The sequence below is a fragment of the Equus quagga genome, chromosome 11 (genome assembly GCF_021613505.1).
Source record: "Equus quagga isolate Etosha38 chromosome 11, UCLA_HA_Equagga_1.0, whole genome shotgun sequence".
Lineage (NCBI taxonomy): Eukaryota > Metazoa > Chordata > Mammalia > Perissodactyla > Equidae > Equus > Equus quagga.
This window is the reverse complement of record NC_060277.1, coordinates 102,112,315-102,125,423: the sequence shown is the minus strand read 5'-3', so window position 1 is coordinate 102,125,423 and position 13,109 is coordinate 102,112,315. Positions and strand designations below refer to the sequence as shown.

Here is a 13,109-nt window from a genome sequence, read left to right as displayed (position 1 = left end):
TTGGAAACAGAGTCTTTGCAGATATAATTAGTTAATGACCTTGAGATGTGAGATGAAATCGTAGTAGATTTAGGGTAGGCCTAAACCCAAGAGCTTATGTCTTATAAGAAAAGAAGAGGACACAGAGAGAAGGTGATGTGAAGACAGACAGAGATTGCAGTTATGCAGCCACAAACCAAGGAACACCTGAGGCCACCAGAATTTGGAGGAGGCAAGGAAGGATTCTTCTCTAGAGCCTTCAGAAGGAGCATGACATTGCAAACCCTTTGATTTCAGACTTACAGCCTCCAGAACTATGAGAGGATAAATTTCTGTTGTTTTAAGCCACTGAGTTCGTGGTAATTTGTTGCAACAGCCCTAGGAAACCCATACAGTACAGAAGAACATTTGAATTCAGTATGGACCTTTCCAGTTTAGTGTGCCTGTAAAATCCTTGTCGGGGCTGGCTGATGGGCAGCTAGACATGTGAGAAGAGCAGTTGGAGTTAGAGATGTCAATTTGGGAGGCATCCATAAAAATTGGTCATGGAAATGTCAGGAGCAGATGAGATCACCAGGGGAGAGGGTTTGAAGCAAGAAAATAGGCTGGAGGGCAGAACCTAAGGGACCACCTCCATTGAAGGGGTGGAGGAGGGAAGAGAAGGCTGAGAAGGAACTGCTGTTCAGGACGGAGGGATTGCTCAGTCATATCAAACAGTGTAGAGAGTTCTAGAGGATGCGGATGGAGACGCAATGCTTGTTTCAAATTCTTTGATTATCAGTCATTTCCATACCATTATTGCACTGGTCAAGAAGAGGTAGGAGGTGAAATAGTAGATGGGCATTGACTGCTCTTTTAATAGAGTTTGATTGTGAAGACAAAGAGAAATGGAGTTGATTGTAGAGGGAGGAAGAAACACAACCGAGGGAAGTTGATGCTTATTTGTTTTTTAAGAATATGACAGTTTTACGCCAGTAATGAACCAACAGAAAAAGAACTCAAGAATACAATACCATTCACAATTGCAACAAAAAGAATAAAATACCTTGGGGTAAATTTAATTAAGGAAGTGAAGGACCTATATAATGAAAATTACAAGGCCTTTCTGAGAGAATTGGATGACGACATAAGGAGATGGAAAGACATTCCATGTACATGGATTGGAAGAATAAACATAGTTAAAATGTCCATTCTACCTAAAGCAATCTACAGATTCAACGCCATCCCAATCAGAATCCCAATGACATTCTTTATAGAATTAGAACAAAGAATCCTAAAATTCATATGGGGCAACAAAAGACCCCGAATTTCTAAAGCAATCCTGAGAAAAAAGAACAAAACGGGAGGCATCACAATCCCTGACTTCAAAACATACTACAAAGCTACAGTAATCAAAACAGCATGGTACTGGTACAAAAACAGGTGCACAGATCAATGGAACAGAATTGAAAGCCCAGAAATAAAACCACACATCTATGGACAGCTTATCTTTGACAAAGGAGCTGAGGGCATACAATGGAGAAAAGAGTGTTTTCAACAAATGGTGCTGGGAAAACTGGAAAGCCACATGTAAAAGAATGAAAATTGACCATTCTTTTTCACCATTCACCAAAATAAACTCAAAATGGATCAAAGACCTAAAGGTGAGACCTGAAACCATAAGGCTTCTGGAAGAAAACGTAGGCAATACACTCTTTGACATCAGTATTAAAAGGATCTTTTCGGACACCATGCCTTCTCAGAGAAGGGAAACAATAGAAAGAATAAACAAATGGGACTTCCTCAGATTAAAGAGCTTCTTCAAGGCAAATGAAAACAGGATTGAAACAAAACAACAACCCACTAACTGGGAAAAAATATTTGCAAGTCATATATCTGACACAGGCTTAATATCCATAATATATAAAGAACTCTCGCAACTCAACCACAAAACATCAAACAACCCAATCAAAAAATGGGCTGGAGACATGAACAGACATTTCTCCAAAGAAGATATACTGATGGCCAATAGGCACATGAAAAGATGCTCATCATCGCTGATCATCAGGGAAATGCAAATCAAAACTATACTAAGATATCACCTTACACCCGTTAGAATGACAAAAACATCTAAAACTAATAGCAACAAATGTTGGAGAGGTTGCGGAGAAAAAGGAACCCTCATGCACTGCTGGTGGGAATGCAAACTGGTGCAGCCACTATGGAAAACAGTATGGAGATTCCTCAAAAAATTAAAAATAGAACTACCATACGATCCAGCCATCCCACTACTGGGTATTTATCCAAAGAGCTTGAAGTCAGCAATCCCAAAAGTCCTGTGCACCCCAATGTTTATTGCAGCACTGTTTACAATAGCCAAGACGTGGAAGCAACCTAAGTGTCCAGCAACAGATGAATGGATAAAGAAGATGTGGTACATATATACAATGGAATACTACTCAGCTGCAAAACAGAACAAAATCATTCCATTTGCAATAACATGGATGGACCTTGAGAGAATTATGTTAAGTGAAATAAGCCAGCGAGAGAAAGATAATCTGTGTATGACTCCACTCATATGAGGAATTTAAAATTATGGACTAAGAACAGTTTAGTGGATACCAGGGGAAAGGTGGGGTGAGGGGTGGGCACAAAGGGTGAAGTGGTGCACCTACAACACGACTGACAAACATTAATGTACAATTGAAATTTCACAAGATTGTAACCTATCAATAACTCAATACAAAAAATAAAAAAAAAAGAATATGACAGTTTTCATTATATTTTTAGGCTGCAGGAAGGAGGCAGGGAAAAGATGTGAATAATCAACGAAACAAGTTTCCAGAGAAGAGATTACAAATATTTTTTACCTTGTGCCTACTATATGTTAGGCATTGTGCTGGGGTTTACCTGAATGATCTTACTGATATTCTCAACACTCCTACAGAGTAGAGGAGGATTGTCCCCATTCTGTAAATGGGGAAACCGAGGCTGGGAGTGGTAAAGTAATTTGCCCAAGTCAATACATCTCAGACTGAGCCCAGGTCTGCTGCCTCCTATGTCTCAGTACTTCTCATTATATTATTTTCCATTGGAATAAAGAAGGCAATGTCTTTCTCTAATTTACAAAGAATAAGAAGGAGCATAAAAAATAAGCATAAGATTTGCAATGGAGGAGAGGGAAGTGGTAGGTGTTTCTGTCACATGGTCTGTGTCCTCACCAAACTAAGAATCAAAGTTATCAGCCGCGAGGGAGGGATGGTGACGCCAAGTACAGGTCTGGAGAGAGGGAAGGATTTGGGATGACCTCAGAGGCGAGATACAATGATGAGCCAACTAGGGAGGAGGAAAAGACCTTGCTTTACAGTTACGGCTCCACTAGGATCAGGGGGCTGGATTTTTAGGCACCCTAACCTGCATTGGGGAAGCAGCAGTTTTATCTCAAGGTGGACATCTAGCCGAAAGATTTTAGTGACAACCCTGAAAATGCCCTGAGCCAGAGATCCTTCTGATTTTCACTTGACACACCGCATTCCCCAGGGCTCCAAGAACCAGCCATCAGATATCCCAAGGGGATTATCAGTCCCAACCACTGCTGAAGGAGGAAACACTGACCAGCCTGGAGTCGGCTGTCTGATCCGGGTCCTCCCGCTGCTTTGCCGAAGCCAGGTGCACTCCCAGCCCTTGGCAGGGTTGCCATTCTGATATGAAAATAACCTAAGTTCGTGACTCAAAAATAACAACATCTGCTAATTTGCATGAGGGTTTTGCATTTCACATTTGGGTTTAATACCCAGATGCTAAAATTTATTTGTTTGACCTTAGGTAAGTGGTTTACGGGTTCAACTGATAAAAACTCCTTGCGGAGTTCCACTCCGATCACCCAGACCCAGCTCTCCACCTGGGCAGCTCTGTTCTCTCACCACCTGGTCCTGGTGCATGTGCTGGATGACCCTCGTGTGAATTAGGGGTTAAAAAGGACAAATCCATTGACCTGAAGGCGTGTTATTTTTAAAGGGGTCTCTTGGCAGGTGCATCTCCCCAAGTTCACCTGTTGATCGAGAGCTCTACCATGGGGGTCTGAGCCGCTCTGATTCCTCCAGGGTCTTGATTTATGCTGAACAGCCCCTCTTTGGATCTCCCTGGGACTGAGTGTGAGGGCCACAGTTGTGGAGTGAGAGGCTTGAAAGGAGACAGCAAAGAGGGTGTTAATGAATAATCGCAGGGCCTCGTTCTCCGTAAAGGCAATTACTGGGATTGATTGTTTCCACGTTTCCTTAGTCACCGCTCAGCTTGCTTGTTTCACTCGGATTAACACAGATGAAGGCCCAATGCACACAGGCATGTCGTATCACGAGAAGCATCAATGGCACGTCCAAGGCCTCTGCCTTCTTGTACAGGTGCTACCAGGGGTCTCAGCTTGGCGGAAAGGGGATCGTGGTCATCTTGGGGATGAAGCACATGGGGTGAGGGTGCATATGGTGGACTTTGGGATTTTAGGTAATACATTCTCTCTGCTTCCTTCTCGTGTGTGGTGTGTAGTGAGGTGGTTTTCCAACTTGAGCCTGCATCAGCTTCTTCTGAAGGGCTTGTTAAACACAGATGCCTGGGCCCCATCCCAAGAGTGGGTCTGGGGTTGGGCCCAAGAATTTGCCTTTCTAACAAGCTCCAGGATGCTGCTGCTGCTACCGCTATATGTTTGGAGACCCAGCCTCGACAACTAGTGAGGAAGTGATCAAGAGCATGACACTGAGACCAGGCCACCAGACCTTTCGATCTTGACTCTACTACTTACCAGCTGTGTGATCATGGGCCATTCACTGAACCTCTCTGTGCCTCTATTGCCTCATCTTTAAATCAAAGATGATGATAATAGTACCTACTTCCTGGGGTGGTTACAAGGAATAAACAAATTGGACCTTGGAAGCACTTAGACCAAGGCCTGGCACAGAGGATGTGCTCTATGCATGTTGGATAAATAAATAAGGAGCCATCCCCTTAAGCTCCTGCAGCTTTCCCTGTGGAGTTGATGGGTCATCTTACCCATTAGTCTTCAATCCCATCTCTAGTGGCCGAGAAAGTCAATGCCCAGCTCAGTGCCAGCAGGAGGGAGGTTACATCAACATCCATCAAAATCCTCTTAAGCTACTTTAACCCTTAAAATCTACTGAGTACATAGAATGGGACTTGATGGGACTGGACGCTCTGGTGGTGTGCATTTGGAGTTTCTCTCCCTGTGTGGGCAGAAAGAAGGGCGGCCTCTTACGGTCACGTGCAGCTGCAGCCCCATACTGTTTGCTGCCATTTGTTGAATGCTTTCTCCATGCCCAGCACTGTGTGTTTTACCCACATGATTTTATTTAACCCTCCAATGCCACTATTAGGTAATAATTATTCTCCCCGTGTTAATACCGCAGAGGTTCAGAGAAATTAAATGACCTATCCAAAATCACACAGTTATCCAGTGGCACACCCAAAATTAACAACCAAGTCTGTCTGATTTCAGTAATTTATGATCTTAAAATTCTACCACCTACCTCTAGGTTTATTATGAATATTTATGTAAAGGTTAAGGCTGGGTACCCAGGTATCCAGCAGTGCGACTGCTCCCCAAAGGTAAGCACCCCAGAAGTAGGATTGCCTCTCTCTCCAGAGTTTGCTCTCTGAGCCTGTGGTAGGACTCACAGAACATGCTCCTTTTGAAAATGTCCTCCTCAGCCACTTACCTTCTGTTGCTGGTGATTCCCTTGGGCCTGACTTCTGGATGGAATTGTGTTCACGTTGTCAAGGCTGCGTTTCTGGTCTGAATGTGGATATTGACCTAGTATCTTAACATTTCGCCTGTAGAACAGTGCTCCCACCCAAATGGTCAGGTGAGCATTCAGAGGCTATACTGAAGATGTGAAGAGAGAAAAAACAGTATGCTAACAAAACTTTACTTTTTTTCATAGTGTTCCTTTCTGCCGAAATTCTCCATTCATATAGAAACCAAGTATGAGGACAACAAAGGAAGCAACGACAGCGTGAGTAGCCGCCCCCTGCTCCCCCTCCCCCCACCATGCTGTACCTGCCTCTTGGGCTCTGAGAGTCACGATACTCTTCACAGCCCCTGTGCGGCCAGGGCCTCAGCAGGACCTGTACCTGGGACCTCAGAGAAGGTCTGAGGGCTATTTCCCTGGGGTTTCTCCCTGGAATGATTTTGTCGTCCAGCTTTTCTTCTCATTTTTAAGGTACTTTCCATGGGCCTCTGCAGAAATCTCTAACCTAGAGTGATTATCATCAGGTGTTGAGAGGATGGTGGGGACCTGGGAACCCCAGGATTTGGTTCTGATCATTGGATTGAGCACATATCTTCTCAATGACTGTTAACATTTACTCAGAAAAATGAATACCCTCAGATGAATGTGTGTATACATATATATTTCCTGGACTGTGCTTACATTCACATATATACGCATTTACACACATATCCCACTTTAAAATCAGGGTGTACCCCTCCTGCAAAATATTTATCTCGTGAGGCATTCTGACTCTTACCAAATTTCAGCCAAGTACTTTGTTTATTAGTATTGCTTAAAATCCATCTTCTGACCTGGCTTTTACCCCAGACTCTTTCCGTCAGCGCAATCCATTTCTACATTCCATTCTCTTTGGGAGTAAATGTTTTGTCCTACCAAGAGCCTCATCCTGAGATTGGGCTGTGGGTTCCATCAGAACCCATTGAGGGAAGAGCCTGGATCTAGAAGCTACAAGGCTTCACCTATTAATTTCTACTTCACTTACATGTTTTGCATTTGTGGAGAGTGATGAAGATTGGGACTATGCCAAAGTGGGCATAGAGAGTTTCCTGACAAGGTGACCTCTTGGGTGCCTTCACTGAGCCAAGGGAATGCAAAACGGGATGCAAGAGGTTGTGGAGGTAACTAAGTGCCATGAAGCAAGATCTAAGGAGTCATAAACATTGTCAACTTGAAAACCTTCTTTCTTGTGAAAACAGTCACTGAGAAGAACTAAGAAACCCTCTAGAAGGGGCACCTTTGGCCATGCCTACTCTGTGGTTCTTCATGTTGACGTCTTCTAGAAACTTCCTTCCTGCCTGTAGCAGGAACAAATTCTTCTAGAAGGTTCTAGTGTATTTGTTTGGGACACAGGTTGTCCCATTCATGGTGGAGTCTGTCTTGACAGAGCTTGAGTGGTTCCCAAAAGGTGTCATTCAAGAGGACACTTATTCATTTATTCAGTATTCAGCAAGGGCATATCAAGTACCTTCTATTTATATATCACTGTATGAATTACATGATGGTATTAAAAATGCAGATTCATTTCTCAAACTTCAGGTATTCATAGTTTAGCCGGGGGTGGGGAGGACCAACATATTAAATGACTAAAAAGATAAGCATGACAACGGTCTTCCCTTCCTTGGGTGTGAAGGGTCACCAGTGGTCAACCTTCAGAATGGAAAGAGCTTGAGGAGTGGCATTCAATAATGACCCATCTATTTGTGGGGACTGACTTGGCTTGCACCTAGTCACTTAAGCTCCCTGAACTAAGTTAGGACACCTGGAGTTTATCAGGAGTCAACAGACTACTTTTTTTGTAAATAAAGCTTTATCCGAACACAGCCACACTCACTCATTTCTGTATCATCTAGGCCGCTTTTGTGCTGTAACAGCAGAGTTGAGTGGTCGCAGCAGAGCTCCTATGGCCCTCAAAGCCTAAATTCACTTCCTGGCCATTTACAGAAAAACTGTGCTGACCCATGGTTAGCGAGACTCAAATCAGAACAGCACCCACCAGATCTGAAAATTTGACCACTCATAGATCTTCCCACCAACTGTCTCAACCAAAGGCTTTCCCCAGAGTTTCTGGAACTTTCCCAAGAGAAGAATGCAGCTGGCAGGGGTGGTGCTTCTCCAGTAATTTCAGGATCCCCAATGGTTAGCATCCTCTGGTGGTTGGTGACCTCGAGGGAAAAGTTTAGGACCATCTCCTTGTCAGTGGTCTGAAATCAGAGGTGCTTTGCTGGCCTACTTGGTCAAAGCCTCATTGTCTAAAATAGTGTTACACAGTGTTTACCTTGAATTCTTGCAAAATAATCACTTTTTTTCTGATTGGAAAATTAACACATGGTTATTAAAACGGAAAATGCAAAAAAAAACCCAAAAAAAGAAAGAAAAGAAAAAACTGGTAGTAATCCCATAATTCAGAGATGACTGCTGTTAGCATTTTGATTCATCTTACAGATTATTAATGAATTTATTTTTTAACCAATTCCCTTAAAATTGAATCATACAGTATGCTGTTTTTAACATGTCATGAAGTGTCCTTTCCAGTGTGATTTTTAATGGCTGGACTGCATTCCATTCTTAAATGTACTCTTTAACCAATTGCTAGTCGCTGGATATCGAAGTGAGCGTGAGCATTTTGATGCAGCTGTGGACCATCAGGAAAGGGTGATGCAGATCAGCCTGAATTGCTTTTCCAGGCACAATCTGAAAATATGGAGGGGGGGCAATTTTTTAAATATCCTTTAGTCTTTCCAAACAAGTTCCCTCGCTCTCTCTCTTCTCTGTGGCTCTGTCCTTCCTCATGACTAGTTTAAAACTGCTCCACTTGTAGAGGTGTGGCGAGGACATGATCCTTATAGGTTGATAGGACCAGGATAACCTTCTGGTTTATCCTCTGCTCCGTTCAAATACTCAAAAAAATTCACATGGTTATCATTTATTACCTTGTATCCCTTTTTGGCAGGTGCTAAGTACTTTTCACTACTCTCCTGGGAATTTAACACACCAGGTTATCCATCCTAGAGTCAGGAGCCGTGCTTGGAGTGAGCGTCGCCTGCCTGTGCCAAGGACCAGGCCTCCCTGAGACATAGGCCAGCCTGTGAGGGAGGCACTGAAGCCCTGGCACTCGTGTGGAGTCCTTATCAACACAGTTTGCTTCCTCTTGGAGAAATGCCAGCTATTGTACCATGCCTTGCCTCCTCCCCAACTTTCTGACTCTGAGCTTGCCTGTGGGGTCAGCTCCTTATCTCTCTGTCATGGTACCCAACCTGCCCGAGTCTAAGCCCCACCATCTTGTTAGACTGAAGAGGCCCTAAATGTATTTTTGCCCAAGTTCCCATTCTAGCCTCTGCCTGGCTGTGCCCCATGGATGCCCAGGTCTTGCTTTTGAGGCCTCTAGACCAGACAGGCCAGCCCCAGCTTGATTAAACTTCTTTGCCAATTCGCCTTCCTCTAATTTCCATATTCAGCAGCTGCTGTTGGTCACCCAGCTGGTTCGAGCTTGGTCCCTGGGAGGCAGAAAAGGAAGACTTCATTGGTTTTCATTCATACTTGTTAATGCTTGAAAATCAGAAGAAGAGAAATATATACTTATGTAATAATACTTTAATTATTAAAAGATAGCTTTGTCCAGGGGTTCAGAACTAGAGTCTTAAGCAGATGGCATGTGCTGGCATGCTCTTTTTCTGTCCAGGAAAGAATATGGAGTTTCTGGTGGGAGGCCGAGTTGCTAAAGAAAGCAGGGCAGTAGTGGATATTTCTCTTGTCTCAGTGCTTTGCCAAATTATTTAATAAATTCAGTTCATTTCTTTGCATTTTCTGGGTGTATAGTCATATCATTCAGCTACTGTCCTTCATATTGCTATCTGCACCCTGTTTCCTTCCCTACCTGCCAAAAATTTAATGAAATTGATGATGATAAGAAGCAATAATTAAACTGAAGGACGCTGGTGATAATCATATTGATTAGTGATTGAATAGCGTACATGTTCTTATCCTATTATCAATTACCATGAAAGTAATTTTTTTACATGACCTAATATCTTGTAAAAAAAGAAATAGTGGTGGGAGGACTAGATATAAATATCTTCTCCTCCTCGTTAAAATAAAACTAGTATATTTATGATTGTGAAAACTTGTAAATTGTGGTTACGTTAACCATGACACAATGGTGAAGTTGTCTTAAATTGAGGCCCATTTATTTTATGCACATACTGATGAGAATTATTTAGGCCTTAATTAGCGCTGGGGAGGACGGCAGCATGCCAAGGTGAGGTTCTGTTGTTTGTCCAAGGCTATAAATCGAGATGTGGGAGAGCCAGCGCTTAGCACTCGTGTGATGGCTGCTGCCAGGTGACTGTCGTTCAACGGGGTTAATGGGGGCAGCCTTGCCTGTACTTCCTCTTCCAAACAAAGCAGGCGCCATTTAAAGCAGCGCTTCTCAACCTTGGCTGCACATTGGACTCACCTGAGAAGTTTTAACAATGGCTCGTGCCTGGGTTCCACGCCCCCTAGGATTCTGATTTAATTGGTCCTGGGTGCAGGCTGGTCTAAAGCAGCCAAAACACAGGGAGGCTAGAACACTGTCCCTCCAGGAACGCCGAAGTCTCCAATTGGGAGTGTGTGCAGTTTTAGAGAGGCCACCCTCCAGTGAAACCTGGTATGTTCTCTTTAGGGGCGTAGGATGTGCCATCTCCACCCCATGTGAGGCTCTAGACCAATGGTTCTCAATCGTGGCTGCATATTGAAGTCACCTGGGAAGCTTTAGGGCTCACTCACTGATGCCATTGTCCCGCCCCTCGGGATTCTGATTTCATTTGTCTAGGGTGGTGTCCAAGCATTGAGATTTGTAAAGCTCCCCGAGGTGAATCTGAGGGGTGTCAAGGCTGAGAACTATAGATGTAAAGGAAATATTGCTATTTGAAACCAACTGTGAACACTTAGGAAATCAAGTTCTGCAAATTTCCTCACTTCTTCAAACTCCTGAAAACAGACCAGTTTACAAAAAGCATGTTTATAACCACCACCACCCACACAATAGAAGGGCCTTAGGGCGCCATATTTATTCTCGTTAGCCATTATTTCTCAGCAATGAAATTCCTCTAATCAGATGGAAAGAATGTCCAGTCTAGTTCCTGGAAATGTGAGGCTCTGTCCTTCACAGAGGTCTCCTTGGGGGCTGTCTAAAACAAGTATTTGGAATTTATTTACTTTCTCGTTGAGCCGTGTTAGAATGAAAGAACACAAAGTTGTTCTTTGTGAAACAAAAAGATCAGTATTGAAGTCCCAGCTAGACGACCTTAAGCAATGGAGTCTTGGTTTCTTTATCAAGAAAATAGGGTAAATGATGCTTGCATCACAGTGTGGAGGATTCATACAGGTTAATTTACCTGGAAGCACTTCATAAACTGTTAAGTGCTATACAAATATTAGGCGTTGCTTTAATTATGGTCATACCTGTGGATTAACTGCATTAATGGTGATTTCCTCATGAGACTCTGCTTTTGTCTGAATTGTCGGTAAACCATTTCTTGTTAAACAATTTTGAGTACCTACTGTGTGCCAGGCATTATACAAGGTAATGAGGATACAGCAATAAGACAGACAAGGCTTCCACTACTCATGGAGTCGAGGAAGCAGATTATAAGCAAGGAAACAAAGAATTCCAGCTGTAGTAGGTGAGAAGAAGGCAATAGATAGGCTGGAGGGGGAGCTCAGCTTGAAGCCTTGTGGTCAGGAAATGCCTCTCAGAAGAGGTGATAAATCTGTGTGAGACTTGAAGGAGCCAACCATCTAAAGGGTTGTCCAGGCAAGGGAACTGGTATGAGCTGAGTTGTGTCCCCGAAATTCATATTTTGAAGTTCCTCAGAATGTAACTGTTTGGAGATAAGGCCTTTAAGGAGGTGATTCCATTAAAACGAGATCATTAGGATGACCTGAATCCAATCTGACTTATGTCCTTATAAGAAGAGGAAACTTGGATACGCAAAACTGGGATGTGCAAGCACAGAGGAGAGACCATTTGAGAAGGACCGTGTGAGGACAGAGCAAAGTTGAGGCCATCTGCAGGCCAAGGAGAGAGGTCTCAGAAGAAACCAAACCTGCCGGCACCTTGATCTTGGACTTCTAGCCTCCAGAACAGTGAAAAAATAGAATTATGTTCTTTAAGACACTCTGTGGTATTTTGTTATGGCAGTCCAGGGCAAAGGCCACAGCCCCTGACGCAGGCTGACATATTCCAGGAACTGTCAGAAAACCAGTGGCCAGAGCATTAGGAGTGAGAGCAGACCCATAGGAAATGAGATCGAGAAAGTAGCGGAAGCCAGATCACATAAGACCTCTGAGACCATGGCAAAGAGTTTGGAGTTTAATGCAGTGAGAAGTTTCTCGAGGATTTTAAACAAAGGAGAGACATGATATTTATGGGGTTTTAAAATAAACTTTTTATTCTGGAGTCATAAATTTACACTCAAGTTGCAAAGCTATTGCAGAGTTCTCATATACCCTTTACCCAGCTTCCCCTAATGTTAACATCTTACATAACCATGTTAGATATTTCCAAACTACAGACTTTATTCAGATTTCACTAGTTTTCCCACTAATGTCCTTTTTCTCTTCCAGAATCCGGTTTAGGACACCATGTTACTTTGGGTGATTTATGTTTTTAAATGTTTGCTCTGGCCCTTCTATAGAGAATGGGTGGTAGGTCAGTGAGGATGGAAGCAGAGAGTCCAGCTGGCAGGCGATTGCAATAATCCAGACCAAGACGATGGTGGCTTGGGCTGGAGAGATGGCAGTGGATAAAGAGGGGAGGGATCGATATATTGTGGAAACAGACTGACTTTCTGTTGGGATTGATGCATTGGAGGGCAAAAGGAGGATGATCTCAGGATTTGTAGATTTGCCTGTTGACCTTGAGTGGGTGGTGGTGCCGTTGCCGTAGTGGGGAACAGTGGAGGAGAAGCAGGTTCTGAGGGGAAGTCAAGAGCTCTATTGGAGGGGCTGGCCTGGTGAACCAGCAGTTAAGTGCACACGTTCCACTTTGCTGGCCCAGGGTTCACTGGTTCGGATCCCGGGTGCAGACATGGCACCGCTTGGCAAGCCATGCTGTGGTAGGCGTCCCACATATAAAGTAGAGGAAGATGGACATGGACGTTGGCTCAGAGCCAGTCTTCCTCAGGGGGGAAAAAAAGAGCTCTATGTGAGATGTAGTCAGTTGAGGTGCCACTGAGACTTCCAAGTAGAATTTCGGGCAGGTAAGAAGTTGGATATATAATCTGGAGTTCAGAGAGAGGTGTAGGTCATGATTCAGAGATGGAAATAAATCAGGTTATCTAGGGAAAGGAGTGCTAGAGAAAGGAAAGT

General features: G+C 43.6%; 1 protein-coding gene across 2 annotated transcripts in view; it reads left to right on the top strand.

Annotated features, from left to right (window-relative positions):
- PITPNC1 (phosphatidylinositol transfer protein cytoplasmic 1) overlaps positions 1-13,109 on the top strand; it is a 234,592-nt gene that overhangs the window by 145,551 nt on the left and 75,932 nt on the right. For both annotated transcript variants that reach the window (XM_046675541.1, XM_046675542.1), the window contains exon 5: positions 5,910-5,981. In XM_046675541.1, coding sequence (XP_046531497.1) covers positions 5,910-5,981 — 72 coding nt within the window. The remainder of the gene's footprint in view (positions 1-5,909; positions 5,982-13,109) is intronic.